Raw genomic sequence first — 17,570 nt, forward strand, 5'->3', positions numbered from 1 at the left:
GAGAGAGAGAGAGAGAAGGGGGAACGGAAAGATTACCATTAAGCACACGAGGAAGAATAAAAAAAAAAAAAAGATAATAAAGAGTACCATAAACAAATGAGATAAATAGAGGGAATAGATGAAACACGAAAATAATATTGTCCTTTCTTCTTTTCCTGCATTTTTGAGCTTTTCTCTCTTATTTTTCTTGTTTCCTCATAATTAACTTTTTCCTCTGTGTTTTGTTTTCCGTTTTCTTTTTTCTTCCATTTCTTCTTCCTCTTTCTACAACACCACCACCACCACCACTACTACTATTACTACTGCTCCTCTCCTACTTTATTACTACTACTACTGTTAATGCTACAACCACCACCACCACCACCACCACCACTACTATTACTATCACTACTACTATTAAGACCGCTCCTCTCCTACTCCTATTACTATTGTAGGTGCTAATGCTCCTATTACTACTGATTACTGATGCTGAGAATTTTGCTATGCCATTTACGACCTTTATCAGTCCCCCTCTTAACCTATGCCTCTTTAAGGAATGCAGATTTAATAGCTTTACTCTCGTTTTGTAAGGAATATTCCTCATCCCCTGTAACCTTTTAGTCATTCTCCTGTGTACTGATTCTAGTAGACCTATATCGTTTGCTTTACATTTAATATTAAACCGCATTTGCCATCTATCTGTCCAATTGTTGATGCCACGTAAGTCTGCCTGCAAGGTGGTGGTGTGTGAATGCGACTAATTAATCTACCTGCTGCCGCCACCATGACCACCACCGCTCTAGATGCGTCACGCCGGACACCCTGGAGCCAGTGAGAAGGCCACGCCCGCCTTCCTTGCGCCGCGCCACCAGCCTGCAGGACCTCTCTGCTCGCCCCGCCCATGCCCATCCGCCCGCGCCCCTTCCTGGTGATTATTATTATTATTATTATTATTATTATTATTATTATTATTATTGTTATTATTATTGCAGATTATAGTTTTTTTTTATTTTATTTTATTTTTTTTTTAGTTTTTACTTTTTTCCCCTTTTCATTCTTCTAGGTGATATTTGTTCTTCGTCTTCTTATTCTTGTTTTGTTTTGTTTTCTTATATTTTCATATTGTGTTTTGTTTATTTTTCTTATTTTTTTCTTCAAGTTTCTTATTTTCTTGTTCAAATTTTATGATTTTGCTCTTTTTTTTCCTCCACCTCCTCTCTATCCTCTGCAGTCAGTCCCAGGAAGGTTTTAATTCCTGTCTTTTCCCCTCTTCCTTACCCCCCACTCCTCTCTCCCAATGATTCCTGCTACTTTTTCATATAACCCATGCCTTTGTGCTCAACAAGTCACATTCTATTACGAAATGTTTTTCCTTATCTTCATTACATAATTTACACTTTTGTTCACTCATGTCGTTGTTTCCTCCGTTTACCTCTTACGAGCCTGTATTCTGAAACACTTTGCCTTTCCAGAGCTTATTGAAGAGTGTTTCTTCTGTCAGTAATAAAGAAATCATGTTAACCTGTCACTAGAACCGTAAAAACTTCCTTAAAACCTTTGTCACTTCGAACTAAAGTCTTGAAAATAGGTAGCCGGGTTCTCAAGAGTGTTTCTCCTGTTCATCTGCCACTAAAACTGTGAAAACACCCCTAAAAACCTGTGTCGATTGAACTAGAGCATTTTGAAAGAAAACACCTAAAAACTTGTGTCGATTCAACTAGAGCATTTTGAAAGTGGTGGAGATGCGGCGCAGCAGTTTCAAAATAATGGTCTCTGCTTTGAACTTAGCCTCGTCTTCCCTTTAGGTCGCGGCGCGGGGAAGAGAAAACAGGGAAGATTCGAGGCAGACTTCACTACAAAACTCACCAAACAGCTGGATCTTGTGGCGAAGGGACAACAACAGAAACAACAGGAGCAGCAGGAGACAGCGAGGGGCCAGCGACAGCAGCAGCAGGGGAAGAAGAGTATCAGCAGAGGAGCCAGAGGGAAACTAAAAGCGGAGGTGAGGCCAAGTTTTGTTGGAATTTAGTGTTGTATGCCCTGAAATATTTGTGATGGAAAACGTTCTCTCTCATCTTTCTCTCTCTTCTTTCCTGCCCTCTCCCCCACCTCTCTCTCTCTCTCTCTCTCTCTCTCTCTCTCTCTCTCTCTCTCTCTCTCTCTCTCTCTCTCTCTCTCTCTCCTTCCTTTTTTTCTCCCTTGTCCCTTCTCCTTCCCTTCATTTTTCTTCCTTGTCCCTTCCCTATCTCCTTTGCCCCTACTCCTTCCTTCTTTCCTTCTTAGTTTTCTTCCCTTTCCTTCTTCCTTACGTCTCTCCTCTTCCCTCCTTTACCAGACCCCTTCTTTTTCCTACTTCTTCCTTTCTTGTCTCCTTTTCCTTTTTCCTTAGTTCCGTTCACTTCCCTCCCTTCTTCGCTCTCTTCCCTTCTCTCCTTTCTTTTTTTTCCTTCCCTTTCCTTTTCCTATCTCCTTTACTTTCCTTCATTCTTCCTCTTTCTCTCACATATTTCCATACTCTTCCCCCTTCCTTGTTTTTCTCTCACTTGGCATCTCCCCTTTCCTTCTTCCTCTACCAGTCAGATTCCCTCCTACACCCTCCTCCTCCTACCCCACCCTCCTTCTCCTACCCAACCCACCCTCCCCCCGTCAGCTGGTCCATCTATACATTATAAGTTTCGAGACGAGTCGAGTTCCGAAGCAGCTTGTGTGAGACGGTCTCTGTAGCTCGTCGCCAGTGACAGATGGTGAATATTTGTGAGGTGTGGCTGGGCTGGAGAAAGGGAGGAAGACTTGAGAGATGATTTACGGATGCAGTGAAGGAAGATATGCTTGTATTGGGTGAGACTCAGGTGGTTTAGGTGTGTCAGGAGAGGTGTGTGAAGGGAGGAGTTCCTGGAGATGGATATACCCGGCAGGCGAGGAACAAAAGACGTAATAGAAGGATTAGGGAAGATGTATTTGTAATGGATAAGACTGAGGTGGTGTGTGGGTGTCAGGAGAGATGTGAGGGGAGGAGGATGTTGGAGATGGATCTACACGACAGGAGACACAAGAGGGAGACCTAAGAGAAGGTTTATGGATGCACTGAAGGAAGACGTGTTTAATAATGGGTGAGACTGAGGAAGGCGCAGAAGACAGATCGAATTCAAGGTTGATCTACAGTGGCGACACCTGACGGGAGCAGCCCAGAGGAGGAGGTTGGCTTGTAACAGAAACAGATGAAGGAAATGAGAAGATACGGGAGTCTTAAACTTATCCATTCTCGCCTCTCCTTCTTTTATCTATCTTTTTCTCCCTTCCTTTTCTCTTTCATCTCTTCCCTTTCCTCCCTTTTCTTTCGAGTCCTTTGTCCTTCAGTGGAATTGCAGAGTATAAGAACATGAAAATAATTCTGGTGAGCTTCAACGATGGATACCGGAACTGAAACTTACAACAAAAACATAAGGGAAGGTGCAGGGAACCATTATACCTACACACGGCAGTCCCTGTATAGACCAACAAAGATGAATGGTAGTGGTGGTGGTGGTATTTACAATGGTTCGAACCTTTTAGCGGCCATCAACAAAACGTGGTCGTAAAATTTTGAAAGCCGCTCATAAATCATTATTAGTGTATCGGTCTTACTAGTGGTTCAACAGCCCGTTTTCTTCCTTCTCGTTTTCTGTGTTGTCATTGTATTCACCAGTCACCGCTCTCTTTTAACCAGCCAAACAACGCCTCGCAGACAGTTCAAGCTTCGTATTCTTTAACGCTTTGTTCTCTCGCCTGGACTATTCTGAAAGGCCATGTTGATGATCATTCGGGTTCTCATGGGCGTTATTCCCACTGATGATGCAGACTGCTTGTTAACTACCACTACAATCAGAAAAAGAAAAACAAAAAAACGCACCCATGAAAATCTCGGTAACTTCCAGTACAGCTCATTACAAGATATTACCAGTAGAATACATGTTACGTATCACCAGAACCATGGAGACACCCCTGAGAACCCTAGTAGTTTCCATTGTAATCCCTTAAAAGTTTAATAATTGTTAAACTATTCTCACACTCACACAACACCCTTGAAAACCAAACCCAATAACTTCCTTTACAACCTGGTAAAAATAAGAATAGAAACAAGGAAACACCCTTGACGACCTCAATAACGTTTTTTTACAACCTGCTAAAAGTAAAATTCTCATCAAACTATCATTAGAAATACACAAACACCTTTGAAAAACTCGGCAACTTCCACTAAAGCCTGCTCAGAAAGTCGAGACAAGACCCCCAAAACTTTAAGAGAACTCGGACCTGGAGAAATAAATAAAATGCAGAGTAACATGCTGGCAGAGACGAAGACGCAGAAACTTGAAGACGACGGACTGAAGAGATTTACAAAGGGCGGAGTTTAGATCATATTCTGAAACACTTCTGCCCGCATCTCTTCCTAAAGACTCAAGTTAAAGTTACACGGGGTTTTAAGGGTGTTTTTACGGTTCTAGTGACAGATTAATAAGATTTCTACATTATTAATAGGAAAAACACTATTGGGAATCCGACTAAGCATCTCTGTGGCCTTGGAATATGCTAGTGGTGAGAGAGCAAAGCGTTTCAGAACACGGGTCTTAGTTACACTGTTAGCGAAGACGAGGTACTGTTGATGCTGCGTGTTGGCAATGCACGTAACACTCCAGCAGGCGGCACTGACATTAAACCAATTATCTCTTTAATGAAACGATTAACGACATCGCTCATCGAGGCAATTACGCTTCATAGTGCTGCTAATTCAATTCTAACGACCAAGGCTCTTCCGCAACAACCTGGTACCGTGTTGTAGAGTGTTAAGGCGCCTTCTCTCGACTTTACACACGCTTGTTGGGGTTTTCAGAGGGGTGTTTATACGATTGTGGTGATAGCTGACAGGGCGTGGTGGAGTTTTTGCTTTTTTTTTATGATTCGAATGATAAGTTTACAAATATTTCACTTTCAACATGCTGTAGTGGAGGTTGTTGGGGTTTTCAAAGGTGTTTATGATTCTAGTGTTAGTTTAACAATAATTCCGCTTTTAAGAGACTAATATAAGTTCCTGGGCTTCTCAGGATGTTGTCATGATTAGAATGACAGTTTAATAATGATTTTAGCAAGAATTCCACGTTCAACAGGATGTAATGGAAGTTACCGAGATTTTTGAAGAAGGATTTCATGATTCTAATAATAGTCTAACAAGGATTTCACTTTTAACAGGCTGTAGTGGAATCTGTTGGTGTTTTTAAGGGTGTTTGTATGATTACAATGATTGTTTAACAATTTCTACTTTAAACAGGCTGGAAATTGGTGGAATTTGCAAGTGCTTGTATGATTCCAGTAATAGTTCAATAAGCATTCTACACCATCTGCCCAATATATATATATATATATATATATATATATATATATATATATATATATATATATATATATATATATATATATATATATATATATATATATATATACGTGACGCTGAAAATACTGTTAATGAAAACTCCTTTAAAAAAATTGAATGAAGGGAGGATGGGGAAGAAAAGTACTGATGTAGAATGAGTTACACACACACACACACACACACACACACACACACACACACACACACACATTAGCGAGCCTCAGGTAGGGAGGGTCAAGTAATCACACCTGATAACTAGTGTCAACACCACCCCAAACACCACCACCTCTATCGCCGCCACCACCATTACTACAGAGTATTGAAGGTCAGAAGGGGCGTCGCTCCCCACTCCCCACTTTTCTCCCCCTTCCCTTCACACCTTTTAAGTTTAGCACAAGGAATTTCAATAGATAAAATAAAATCGAACATTACAGACCAGAGTGCACTTTATGGGAAGACTAACGTGTGTGTGTGTGTGTGTGTGTGTGTGCTCAGGGGGTGAGGTGATGATGAGGGGTGAGGATAAGCATTTCCCCGTCAGTCTTGCATCCTTGCTGGTGAAGACAGGATCCACGCACGACCTGTCCGTGTCCTTAGCGTCCTTACTGCCAGTGTCTTCCCCTTCCTTGTCCTGTACTTGTATTCCTCCCTCCCTTTTAATCGCTTAAGAAAGAATAAACACAAGGAAGTAACGGGAGTGCGAGAGAATAACAATGAATACAAGAGAAACACGTGAAGGATTCTGTCTTTTGTGTCCTTACTGCCAGTGTACTTCCCTCTCTTATCTTGCACCTGTGTCCCTTCCCTTCCTCCCTTCCTCGTAATCGCATGAGAAAGAACGATATACCCAAGAAAATTGAGAGAAAACGTAACAGTAAATACAAGAACAACACATTAAGGATTCCAAGTGAAGGAGAAGCAAAGGATACCCAAACGCGTCCCTATCCTACAAATATGCATACAAGCAATCCTTCAGGCGCCCGACGGAGGGTTGGCGAGGGATGCAACACTCACCACAGGCTCCATGGCGCGGCGGGAGCTGACTTGACCTCACACGTAATTCCACACTTGACTTCACACGTGACTGCACTCCTTCCTCGCCGGGTCATCAGGTACACCACGCACTCGTGCATTGACCCCAGCAGGAGGCGGCGAGTGGTGAGGCGTCCAGGGGTGCTCGTCTACTGCAAGAGGTCCGCCCTTATCTCTGCCAGGCTGAGGAAGCGACGGCGTTGGGTGAGAGGCCGGGGTAAGAAGCGCAAGCCTCATTACCATCTCTTATTGCCTCCTCCCGCGCGGCGAAGACACTGGCGGAGGAAGCGAGTTTGCCAGACGTCTCAGGAGCCTCGGAATGAAGTGAAACTGAATCGCGCGAGTCATGAGTCACTGGCGCGGTATTTGAATAAGAGGCAAGACCGTGAGACAGGCGCGCGTGAGGTGGGGGCGGTAAGGGCGGTGAGAAGGCCACAGGGGCGTCGCCAGGAGTTCCCCACGAGAAGGATGCCGATAAACGAGTGGAAAATTGTCCTGCGGGATAAAACACGCGAAGAGAACGGGGAGACTCAAATGGTAACGCCTGGCAACTGTAACGCTGGAGCCACGGCGGTGACAGATGAAACACGCGGTGCGCACCACGCCGCCCCGCCACCGACCATGAATCCTGCACCCTCTACCACGCATCCTACGTCCTCCAAGCCCCTAAGGGATAACAAATACTACAGTCCCCCTAGAAAGATTGAAATAGGGCGTGAAATCAACACCTCGCTCCCTGACACTCAAACATCGTGGTGCTTCCCTGTCCTGCCTGGGCGGTGCGTGGAGCGGCGCGGCTCCCCACTGCGCAGCTCTCCCCGCGCAGCCACGCACCACACCCTGCGCTTCGAGGTGGTGGTGGAGAAGGCGAGGCTGCATCACAGGTTCCTGAAGGGCGAGGAGCCACAACACGTCTCAGCCTCACCTTGGAGCAAACCGATGTCTTCAGATTGTCAAGTTAAAAATAGCGAAACACAAACAAAAGAGCGATTTTCTGCTACCTCTTGTACTGCTACTACTACTCAGCTAAAGTTACTACCACTTAAACAATCACATATTCACCTCCGGGATATCTGGCCGACTCACACGACTCAGACACCTAAAACGAACCAAAACACCACGGCAACCATCTGCACCACCACCTCCTGCCAACAAACGCACACCAAAAGCGAGGGCGACGAAAGCAAACCTGTAACATCACTGAACACCAAGGATCGGGAGGAAAGACCGAGCAGCAGCACATCTATTGGCCCTTACGAGACTGTTAGAGAGGCTGAGACAGAGGGACATAGTGTGGACTGCCCAGATGACCAGCAAAGTGCAAGAGAAAGTCCCGGGGTATATGAAATCGACTCCCCAGACACGGTACCACTGACCCGCGCCACTCTGAAAGCCAAAGAGAAGTTCATGAGACCGCTACGAGGGAGAGACCGCACGGATCTTTCCCAGCAGACAGAGAGCGAGACCGAGAGCGAGATGAACGGCGCCATGAAGAAGAGGAAGAAGAGACGAAGGAAAACCCGAGGGAGACAGACCAGGAGAAACAAAACAGCATCGCATGAAAAGGACCCGAATGTGACGGAACTAACAAAGACCGATATTTTCAGCAACGACATCATCTCGGAACTTCTCAAACTGTACGTCCCGCGGAGACAAAGGAAGAAACAGCAACAGGACGAGGAGGACGCGAAGAGAAAGAGGAGCAAGAGACGAAGAAAGAGGAAGAAAGGAAGCACTGAGAGGAGTAAAGAACAACGAAACGACCTTCTTGTGTCTCTGAACCGCAACACAGCCTTCTGGTATGACGTCACCTCGAGGTTAACGGTCGTAAGCCAGAGCAGAAACGACCCTTCCACGACCTCTACCCTCCCCTCACTGCCTCCCACGACCACAACCACTGGCAGGAAGTTCAGAGCAGCAGTTATGAGTCTGAAGAACGAGGGGAACTTGGAGAAAACGGGAGGAAGGGAAGAGGCAGAAGGAGGAGGACTGGAAGAGGGGAAACAAACCTCACTAACCTCCTCTTCCCCTCGTCCTCTGCCTCCCCTCTCTGGCACCAAAGTCCCCTCTAAGTTCTACACAGTTGCCTCGGCCTTCGTGACAGCTGAGAAGAATTACCACAGCCTCCTGCCTCCCCTCAGTCCCACGTGGTCCGAGACTCTGGATTCCCTCTTCCCCTCACTCCCTCAAGCGTCGGTGCGTTGCCATGGTTACGGCTCCAAACTGCCTAACCTCTTTCGTTCTCTCTTGATAACAAAAAGGAAAAGAGTTTTGTTAGTTTTTCTCTCTTTTGTTTAAGGAGAGAGAGAGAGAGAGAGAGAGAGAGAGAGAGAGAGAGAGAGAGAGAGAGAGAGAGAGAGAGAGAGAGAGAGAGAGAGAGAGAGAGAGAGAGAGAGAGAATCAAAGAAAATGAGCCTCTTCTGTACTATAAGTGAGGCCAATTGACGCACGCACGCACGCACGCACGAACACACACACACACACACACACACACACACACACACACACACACACACACCAAACTTACGCAAAACATCATGACCCTGTGTGTGTGTGTGTGTGTGTGTGTTCGTCCTAACCTCCCTCCCAACCCCCCGCAGGACAGCGTGGACTCAGGCCTCGGGGGGGAGAAGCAACGACCAAAACGACGCTCACGACGACCCCCGAAGAAGAAGGCGGAGGAGGGAGGACTAGACGACCCCGGCCAGACTGCGGTGAGGAGGAGGAGGAGGAGGAGGAGGAGGAGGAGGAGGAGGAGGAGGAGGGTGGTTGTAGAAGTCGTGGCGGTGGTGATCGTGGTGATCGTGGTGGTGGTGGTGGTTGTAGTAGTAGTAGTAGTAGTAGTAGTAGTAGTAGTAGTAGTAGTAGTAGTAGTAGTAGCAGCAGCAGCTTTAGAAACAGTAAAATTAATATCAAACTACTACTACTATTACTACTACTACTACTGCTACTGCTCTTACTACTACTACTACTACTATTACCACTACCACAGCTACTACAAATACCATCACCACTTCCACCACTACAAACAACAACTACTAGTAAATAAAAGAAAACCATGAACCGACCCACAAAAAAAAAAAAAAATAAAATAAACTAACAATTATCCATTCTTGTGTGTGTGTGTGTGTGTGTGTGTGTGTGTGTGTGTGAGCAGGTGGCGGCAGCAGGGGACAGCAGGGCGGCCTCGTCACGGCTCTCCGGCAGCAGTCACTCCTCGAAACCTACGTCAGCCAGGTCGTCCAAGTCGTCGTCCTCTCATCGCAGGATTCACGACCCCCTCTCCTACCACCCCAAGGTAACGCGCTGCTGCCCTCTCTGTTTCTTATTTTTTTTATTTATTTTTTTTTTATTTCTAAGTTTTGCTCCATTTCCTTTTCTATCGTCTTTTTCTATTATTTTCTGTCTTTTCTCTGTTTTTTTTCAGCCCTTCAGTTCTTAGTTTTTTCTTTTCTTTTTGTCTGTTTATTTTATTTTTACTTATTTATTTTTTTTATCCAACTCCTTTTCTATCACATCTTCCTTATTATTCTCTTGGTTTTCTTTTTTTTCAGTCTTTTAGGGTCTCTTTTCACCAGTTCTTATTTTTTTTCTTTGTTTCTTAGGTTTTTATCTTTTTAATTTTGTATTCATTCTCTTTTCTATCATGTCTTTTCTATTATTCTCTCCCTCATTCTTGTTTTTTTTTCAGTCTTTTGTTCCTTTCATTGATTCTCATGGTACTTTTTTCTTTTTTTCGTATTTTATTTTTTTGTTTTCACTTATTTTCTGTCATCAATTTTCATATTTTTTTTTCTTTTTTCATCAGTCTTTCCATTGTTTTCACTTTTTTCTCTTATCAGAGTATTTATTATTTTCACTTTTCCATTTAATCGTCAAATTTCACAATCCTTACTTTCATAAAACTTTCATTGTTTTAACGTTCTTTTAATCAATTTTCAGTCCTCTCTTTTCATATTTTTCAATCATTTTTTGTCATCAGTTTCCACCGTCTCTTATCATCACATTCCAATCTTTTCTCTTTCTCTCGTTTTTCTCAACTTAAATGGCCTTTTTCACTCTTTTTCATTGTTTTCACTCTTTTACTCATCAGTTTTCAGTCCTTCCTTCTTTATCAAATTTTCATTACTTTCATTACTGTTTTATGAATTCTCAGCCCTTGTCTCTCATTTTCATCACATTTTCTTTGTTTTCTCTCTTTTCAGCAATTTTTAGGGGACGGGACGCCTGCAGAAGGAGGAGCAGAACTGAAGAGGCTGCAGGAGACTCTTGGAGGAGGAGGAGGAGGAGGAGGAGGAGGAGGCGGGGAGGAGGAGGAGGAGGAGGTGGGGGGAGGAGGAGGAGGGAGGCACGTTGACAGAAGCAGAAGTATTTTGGTTCACTCTCCCTCGCCTCTCCCTCTCACCAGGCCGCCATCTTTACTCTCCCAGTCCAGATCTCAAGGCTCGTAGGTGAGAGAGAGAGAGAGAGAGAGAGAGAGAGAGAGAGAGAGAGAGAGAGAGAGAGAGAGAGAGAGAGAGAGAGAGAGAGATAGAGAGAGAGAGAGAGAGAGAGAGAGAGAGAGAGAGAGAGAGAGAGAGAGAGAGAGAGAGAGAGAGAGAGAGAGAGAGAGAAGGGAAGGGAGGAAGTAGATAGGAGATGGAAAAGATAGAAATAGGGAGAGAAATTAGAAAAGAGAGGATAAAAAGAAAAGAAAAAATGAAGGGAGGGAGAGTAAAAAAGGGAAAGAGATAATAGGATGGAAAAGGAAGAGGGGTAAAAAGAACAGAACAAAAGAAAGATAGCTAGAGGAAAAAAAAGGAAGGAGAGAATGGATTGGAAAAGAAGAAGAGGAAAGAGAAGAGGAAGAGAAGGATGCAGAAAGAGGAGAGGAAAAGGGAGAGAAGATGCTTTCTGAATGTGTGAAGGAAAAGAAGAGTGAAAGAACGAAAAAAAAAAGAGGATGAAAGATGGAGAGGAGAAAGAGTCCAGTCTGTATGGAAGAAAAGGAGGAGGAGGAAGAAAAAAAGTGATGATATAATAAATTTCAGGCTCCATTTCATTCTTCTTAATCAATTCTCTCTCCTCCTCCTCCTCCTCCTCCTCCTCCTCCTCCTCCTCCTCCTCCTCCTCCTCCTCCTCCTCCTCCTCCTCCTCCTCCCACCCCCTGCAGGAATGACCCCCATCGACTACCTCTCAAAGTACATGAGGTTGAGAACTTCGAGAAGGCAACTTTACTCCAGAGTCTTCGTGAGGCACAGAGACTTGGAGGTGAGTCTCTCTCTCTTCTCCTCTCTCTCTCCTCTCTCTCTCTCTCTCTCTCTCTCTCTCTCTCTCTCTCTCTCTCTCTCTCTCTCTTTGTTTTTCATCTGTATTTTCTATTTCGTTTTCTTTCTTTTCATTCATTAATTCTTTTCTTTTTCTCTTCCTTTCTTTTCTTTTTTCTTTCATAAATACACTGACTCTCTTTCTCCTTTCCTCGTTTTTTCCTACTCGCTTTCCTTCTCTCTCTCTCTCTCTCTCTCTCTCTCCTCTCTCTCCTCTCTCTCTCTCTCTCTCTCTCTCTCTCTCTCTCTCTCTCTCTCTCTCTGTTATTCCGTGTTTCTTTTTTTTGATGGATCTGTGTTCCTTTCTCTATCTTTCTTCCTTCCCTTCTTTCTTTCTTTCCCTGTTTTACAAATATCCTCTTTCTTTCTTTACATTATTTTCTTTCCTTTTCTTTTGTTCTTCGTTCTTACTTCTTCCTCCTTCCTTTTTTTTTCTTTCATTTTATCACCCTTCTTTCACTCCTTCCTTTCATCCTTTCTTCCTTCCTTCTTTCTATCCTTCCTCCTTCTTTCCCTGTCTCTCTATAACTGCAAAGGCCTTCTTTCTTTCATACTTTCTCTTCCCTTTTCTTCCCTTTCCTCCCTTCTTTAATATCTTCCTTTTCCTTCCTTCCTCCCTTCCTTTCTTATCTCCCACCTTATCAATCTTTATTTTTTTCTTGCCTCCATCCAGTAATCAGGTGTTTGTGCCGAGTCAATAGGAAGCTTGAAAAGATTAGATAAATTTATGGGCAGGGATGACAGGTGTGTGGGGGGGGACATGTTTTATACAGATACTGTCACATGTAGGTCTACTGGCTTCTTGAAAAGGGGAGAAAAGGAAAGAAAGGGAAAGATAGAGGGGGCAGAAAGAAAGAGGAGAAAGGGAGCAGGAGAGGATAGGAGAAGGGGTGAAGGCATTGAGGAAAAGGAAAAGCAAGGGAAATGGATGAGGGGGAGATAGAGGAGAAAGAGACAAGAAAAGTGAAAGATACGGAGGAAAAAGAAGAGGAAGGAGGGAAAGAAGAAAGTCTCTAAATGCATAACAAAAAAGAAGAGATGAAAGAGAGTAAAACGGAAAAAAGTAACGATAGTGGGAAGATAGAAGAGAAAGTACACGAAGAGGAAGATATCTGAATGTATAAAGAAAGAGAAACAATAAAGAAAGACAGAAAACAAGAAAAAAAAAGAAAGATAGTAAGGAGAAAGATGAAAAACACAAAAAAATAATAATTGCTAAGAAACAGAAGAGGAAGTAGTGAAAATGATTAAATTTCTAGATATTGAAGAAGAAAGGAAAGAGAAAATAATTGAATATTCTTTACTTATCTCTCTCTCTCTCTCTCTCTCTCTCTCTCTCTCTCTCTCTCTCTCTCTCTCTCTCTCTCTCTCTCTCTCTCTCTCCTCCTGCAGAGTATAAGAGTGGAAAGGATGTTAGTGGGGGACTTCAGAGCCGCCCTTGGAGACGCCCTCGGAGGCTCTTTGGACGAGGCTCAGCTGCAACGCCTCACGGACCTCCTACCGCTGCCTGAAGAAGCGATGGACAAGGAGTTTTTTGTCCTCGTCGCCGCCTTTGCTGAGAGGTTCTTCTGTTATGGTGAGTTAGTGTTTTGTTTTCCTTCCTTTCTTGTATTCTTCGTGGTTTATTTATTTATTTTTTTTCTCTCTTTTTCTGATACTCTTGTTTTTTTTTCCGTTTTCTTTCCTTTTTGGGTTACGTTTTTTTTTCTCTCTCTCTCTTCTTGATTTTTTTTCCTTTCATTTTTTTTATTTTCTTGTTTTTTTTTCTTATTTTTTGTTCTTTTCTTTTTTTCTTTTTGGACTATGTATGTTTTTTTTCTTTTCTCTTCATTTTTTTTCCCTGTTTCAAGTTTTATGTGAGTTTTTTTTCTATGTGTTTTTTTTTTCTTTCTCTTCATGGTTCAGTTTTTTTTTCTCTTTTCTTTCCTTTTTAGGGAGGGAAAGACTATGTTTTCCTTTTTCCCTCTTCGTAGTGGATTTTTCCCATTTCCTTTCTTCTTGGGAGGCACTCTGCCTTTTCTTGTTTTATTTTTTCCTCTTCGTAGTTGAGTTTTTCCCTTTTATTTATTTTTTTTTCTTGGCGGGAATCTGTTTTCCTTCTTTTCCTCTTCGTGGTTGATTTTTTCCTTTTTTTTCGTGGGGCACTGTTTGGTTTTCTTTTCAGATTCTTGTTATTGGTGGATCTTTTCCTCCTGCAGTTTTCCTCCTACATTTTTTCCTCCTACATTTTTCCTCCTACATTTTTTCCTCTTACATTTTCATCCTACATGTTTTCCTCCTACATGCTTTCTTCCTATATTTTTCCTCCTACATTTTTCCTCCTACATCTTTTCCTCTACATTTTTTCCTCCTACATTTTCATCCTACATCTTTGCCTCCTACATGTTTTCCTCTTATATTTTTCCTCCTACATTTTTTTCCTACATTTTCCTCTTACATTTTTCTCCTACGTTTTTCCACCTGTGTTTTCCTCCTATATTTTCCTCCTATATTTTTCCTCCTACATTTTTCCTCCTACATTTTTCCTTCCTGCATTTTTCCTTCCTGCATTTTTCCTTCCTGCATTTTCCCTCCTACATTTTCCTTCTACATTTTCCTCTTACATTTTCCTCCTACATTTTTCCTTCCTACGTTTTTCCTCCTACATTTTTCCTCCTACATTTTATTCTCTTACATTTTTCTTCCTACAGTTTTTTCCTCCTACATTTTTTTCCTTCTACTTTTTTTTCTTTTCAGATTTTTGTTGTGGATCTTCTTTTTCCTCCTACTTTTTGCGCTCTTTTCCTCAATTCTCCTTCCCTCTCCACCATTATAATTTCCTCCTCCTATTCCTCCTCTTCCATCTGGATCACTTCTTCCTCCGTCTTCCACCACTCTTTCACTTTTCCTCAATCCCTCTACTTCTCCTGTAGCACTATCAATTGTTTCTCCTCCTCCTTCTCCTCCACCACCACCACCATCATCATCACCACCACCACCAACACCACCACTATCACCACCTCCATTTCCCCTACAGAGCTCCTGGCGGCTCCTGACGTGGAGGTGGAGCCGCGGGACTTAGTGGAGCAGCTGGACTTCCGGCAGCTGACGGAGAGGCTGGAGGGCGTCACGCTCGACCAGCGCCTGCACCGCCTCCTGCTCACCGTCAGGGACCTGGGGTAGTCCTCGTCCACACCCCTGCTGCCTTAAAAGTGCTGCTAAGAGTCCTTCGAAGTCCTACCGTCCTCAGCCGCGCCCTTACAAGAGTTCTTCAAAGTCCTACTATCCTCTTCCAGGCTCCTGTATCCTAGATTTCCTGCCAAAAGTCCTTCAAAGTCCTACCGTCTTCAGTCACGCCCTCAGTACTCTAGCATTCCTATAATAAGAGTCCTTAAGTCCTACTGTCCTTAGCTGCGCCCGTGGTGCCCTAGGAAATCCTACCAAGAATTCATCAAAATTCTACACTCCTACACGCCCTTAGTATCTTAGAAATCCTACTACAAGTCATTAATCTTTCTACAAGAATCCTTCGAAGTCCCACCATTCTCAGCTATACCCCTGGTACCCTAAGTGGCCATGAACCCGCTGGGTTCATGGCCACTTAGTGCCTCCCCTCGCGGGAAGGCACTTTAGCCGAGGGACTAATCAAGGTCCCTCGTTACCAGCGGGTGCCACGAGGAGGCTTCCCCTGTGAAGTCCTACTGTCTTCAGCCATGCCCCTGGTACCCTAGGAGTCTTGCCATGAGTCCTTTGAAGTCCTGTTGTCCTTACCCACGTCCTCTGTACTTTAGGATTCCTGCTACAAGAGTCCTAAGATGTTCTACCGTCCGCAGCCACGCCTTTAGTGCCCTAGGAGTCCTGCTACCTTGGGGATCCTACCAAGAGTCCTACAATGTCCTACCCCCACCACCTAAGCCCCTAGTACTAGGATCCTTACTACCAAGAGTCCTTCGAAATCCTACTATCCTCAGCCATGCCCCTGGTATCCTAGGAGTCCTACCCCGAGTCCTTCGAAGTTCTACTGTCCTCACCCACGCCCTCCAGCTTACCAGTCCTTGGACACGCCCTTAGAATCCTGGAAATCCTACCACAAGAGTCCTTCAATGTACTACTGTCTTCAGCCACGCATCTGGTATCCTGTCAGTTCTATTCCGAGTCCTTCGAAGTCCTACTGTCCTCGGCCACGCCCCTAGCATCTTGAAAATCCTATCACGAGAGTCTTTCAATGTCCTAGAGTCCTCATCTAAGCCATTCCTATATTGGAAATTCTAAAAGAGTCCTTCGAAGTCCTACCGTTGTTAACCACGCCCCTGGGAGTCCTATCACAAAAGTCCCTCACCCGCCTCTCTCTCTCTCCTCTCACCTGCCTCTCCCTTCCTCCTTTCACCTGTTTCCCTCTCCCTTCTTCCTCTCAACTTCCTGTCTGTCATTATCTCCCTCTCTCCCTATCTCCCCTCTCCCTCTTCCTCTTACTTTTCTCCTTCTTCCTCCTCTCACGTGTCTCTCTTTTCCTTCTCTCTCCCTTCCTCCTCCTCTCACCTGTCAAATTCTCCCTTTTTCCTCCTCTGTCTCTCTTTCTTTTTCCTCTCATCTGCCTGTCCCTTCCTTCTCCCACCTGTCTCCCTCTCCCTCCCTCCTCTTACCTGCCTGTCTACCTACCTGCCTCTCACCTGTTAATTGTAAGGGCAAACTTTTTACCTTTCATTGTTTGCTAAGTTTGTGAACTGTGTCTGGAAAGAGTTAAAAGAAAAAAAGTCAGAGAGAAAGAAGTACAATAATAGCGTTGAAGAGAAAGATATATATGAAAAAAAAAACATTGAAAAGAAAAGAAAAAAGTGACAGAAAAAAAATAGAATAAAGGAGAAAGAAAAATATAGCGTTGAACAAAAAAAAAATGGAGATAAATAAAAATAGATGAATGATGGCAATATATGTGTGATGGAAATAAATAAATAATTGAGTGCAGAGATGAATGAATAATTGATGAAGAGATGAATGAATGATGAGAATAAATGAATAATTTGAGTAAATGAATAATATAAATAAATAAATGATGAAAAGATATGTGTTTTTTTGTAAGGAAAGAAAGGAATTATTTCTCTCTCTCTCTCTCTCTCTCTCTCTCTCTCTCTCTCTCTCTCTCTCTCTCTCTCTCTCTCTCTCTCTCTCTAAACCTCCAGAGCTTATAATTTCACTATAATTAATCCGATGGACTTCATGAATACCAATCAGGATTATTATTATTATTATTATTATTATTATTATTATTATTATTATTATTATTATTATTATTATTATTACTATTATTATTATCATTATCATTATTATTATTTTCCATTATTTCTTTTTTCCATTTCCTTTTCTATTCCTGATGTTTTCTTTTTTATTCCTCCTTTAAAGAAACAGAAAGAGGAGGAGGAGGAGGAGGAGGAGAATAACAGAGAGGAGAGAATAAGGAGAGCATTAGGAGGAAAAGGAGGACGAGGAAGAGGAGGAGGAGGAGGGATACACAGAAAGGAGAAAGAAGAGAAAGGAAGGAAAGACGTAGTTTAAATTTAATGATGTCGTTTCTTTGATTCTCTCTCTCTCTCTCTCTCTCTCTCTCTCTCTCTCTCTCTCTCTCTCTCTCTCTCTCTCTCTCTCTCTCTCTCTCTCTCTCTGGAAGGATCAGTAACCGTAGAATTTACAGATTCCATAGATTTCCTGGGAGTGACTGGAAACTTTTCTTGTCTATCCTTCCCTACTTTTTTTCCTCTTCCTTTTCTCTCTCCTTCCATCCCTACGTCTTTATCTTCTTTTTTGCATCCTTTCCTTCACTTTTGCTTTCCTTCTTACCTTCCTTCCTTCTTTCTCTCTTACCATCCTTCTTT

The 17,570-nt window shown here is 43.3% G+C and overlaps 2 protein-coding genes across 2 annotated transcripts in view; both read left to right on the forward strand.

The window, feature by feature from the left end:
• LOC135089965 (uncharacterized) overlaps window positions 1-10,870 on the forward strand; it is a 22,363-nt gene extending 11,493 nt beyond the window's left edge. Inside the window, exons 4-9 of the mRNA XM_063986153.1 lie at window positions 1,785-1,981; window positions 6,360-8,611; window positions 9,016-9,129; window positions 9,573-9,713; window positions 10,621-10,717; window positions 10,824-10,870. Coding sequence (XP_063842223.1) covers window positions 1,785-1,981; window positions 6,360-8,611; window positions 9,016-9,129; window positions 9,573-9,713; window positions 10,621-10,717; window positions 10,824-10,870 — 2,848 coding nt within the window. The remainder of the gene's footprint in view (window positions 1-1,784; window positions 1,982-6,359; window positions 8,612-9,015; window positions 9,130-9,572; window positions 9,714-10,620; window positions 10,718-10,823) is intronic.
• On the forward strand, window positions 10,744-16,763 carry LOC135090177 (uncharacterized). Its single transcript, XM_063986605.1, has 4 exons — window positions 10,744-10,866; window positions 11,568-11,665; window positions 13,114-13,297; window positions 14,738-16,763. Exons 2-4 carry the CDS (start codon window positions 11,570-11,572, stop codon window positions 14,881-14,883), a joined length of 426 nt encoding a protein of 141 aa, XP_063842675.1. The 5' UTR covers window positions 10,744-10,866; window positions 11,568-11,569; the 3' UTR covers window positions 14,884-16,763.
• The last annotated feature ends 807 nt before the right edge of the window (window positions 16,764-17,570 follow it).

Source organism: Scylla paramamosain, chromosome 34 (genome assembly GCF_035594125.1).
Source record: "Scylla paramamosain isolate STU-SP2022 chromosome 34, ASM3559412v1, whole genome shotgun sequence".
Lineage (NCBI taxonomy): Eukaryota > Metazoa > Arthropoda > Malacostraca > Decapoda > Portunidae > Scylla > Scylla paramamosain.

Coding starts and splice junctions, on each gene's coding strand:
- LOC135090177 (XM_063986605.1), top strand. CDS start 11,570: ATGACCCCCATCGACTACCTCTCAAAGTACATGAGGTTGAGAACTTCG. Junction 11,666..13,113: donor TGAGGCACAGAGACTTGGAG/GTGAGTCTCTCT, acceptor CTCCTCCTGCAG/AGTATAAGAGTGGAAAGGAT. Junction 13,298..14,737: donor TGAGAGGTTCTTCTGTTATG/GTGAGTTAGTGT, acceptor TTTCCCCTACAG/AGCTCCTGGCGGCTCCTGAC.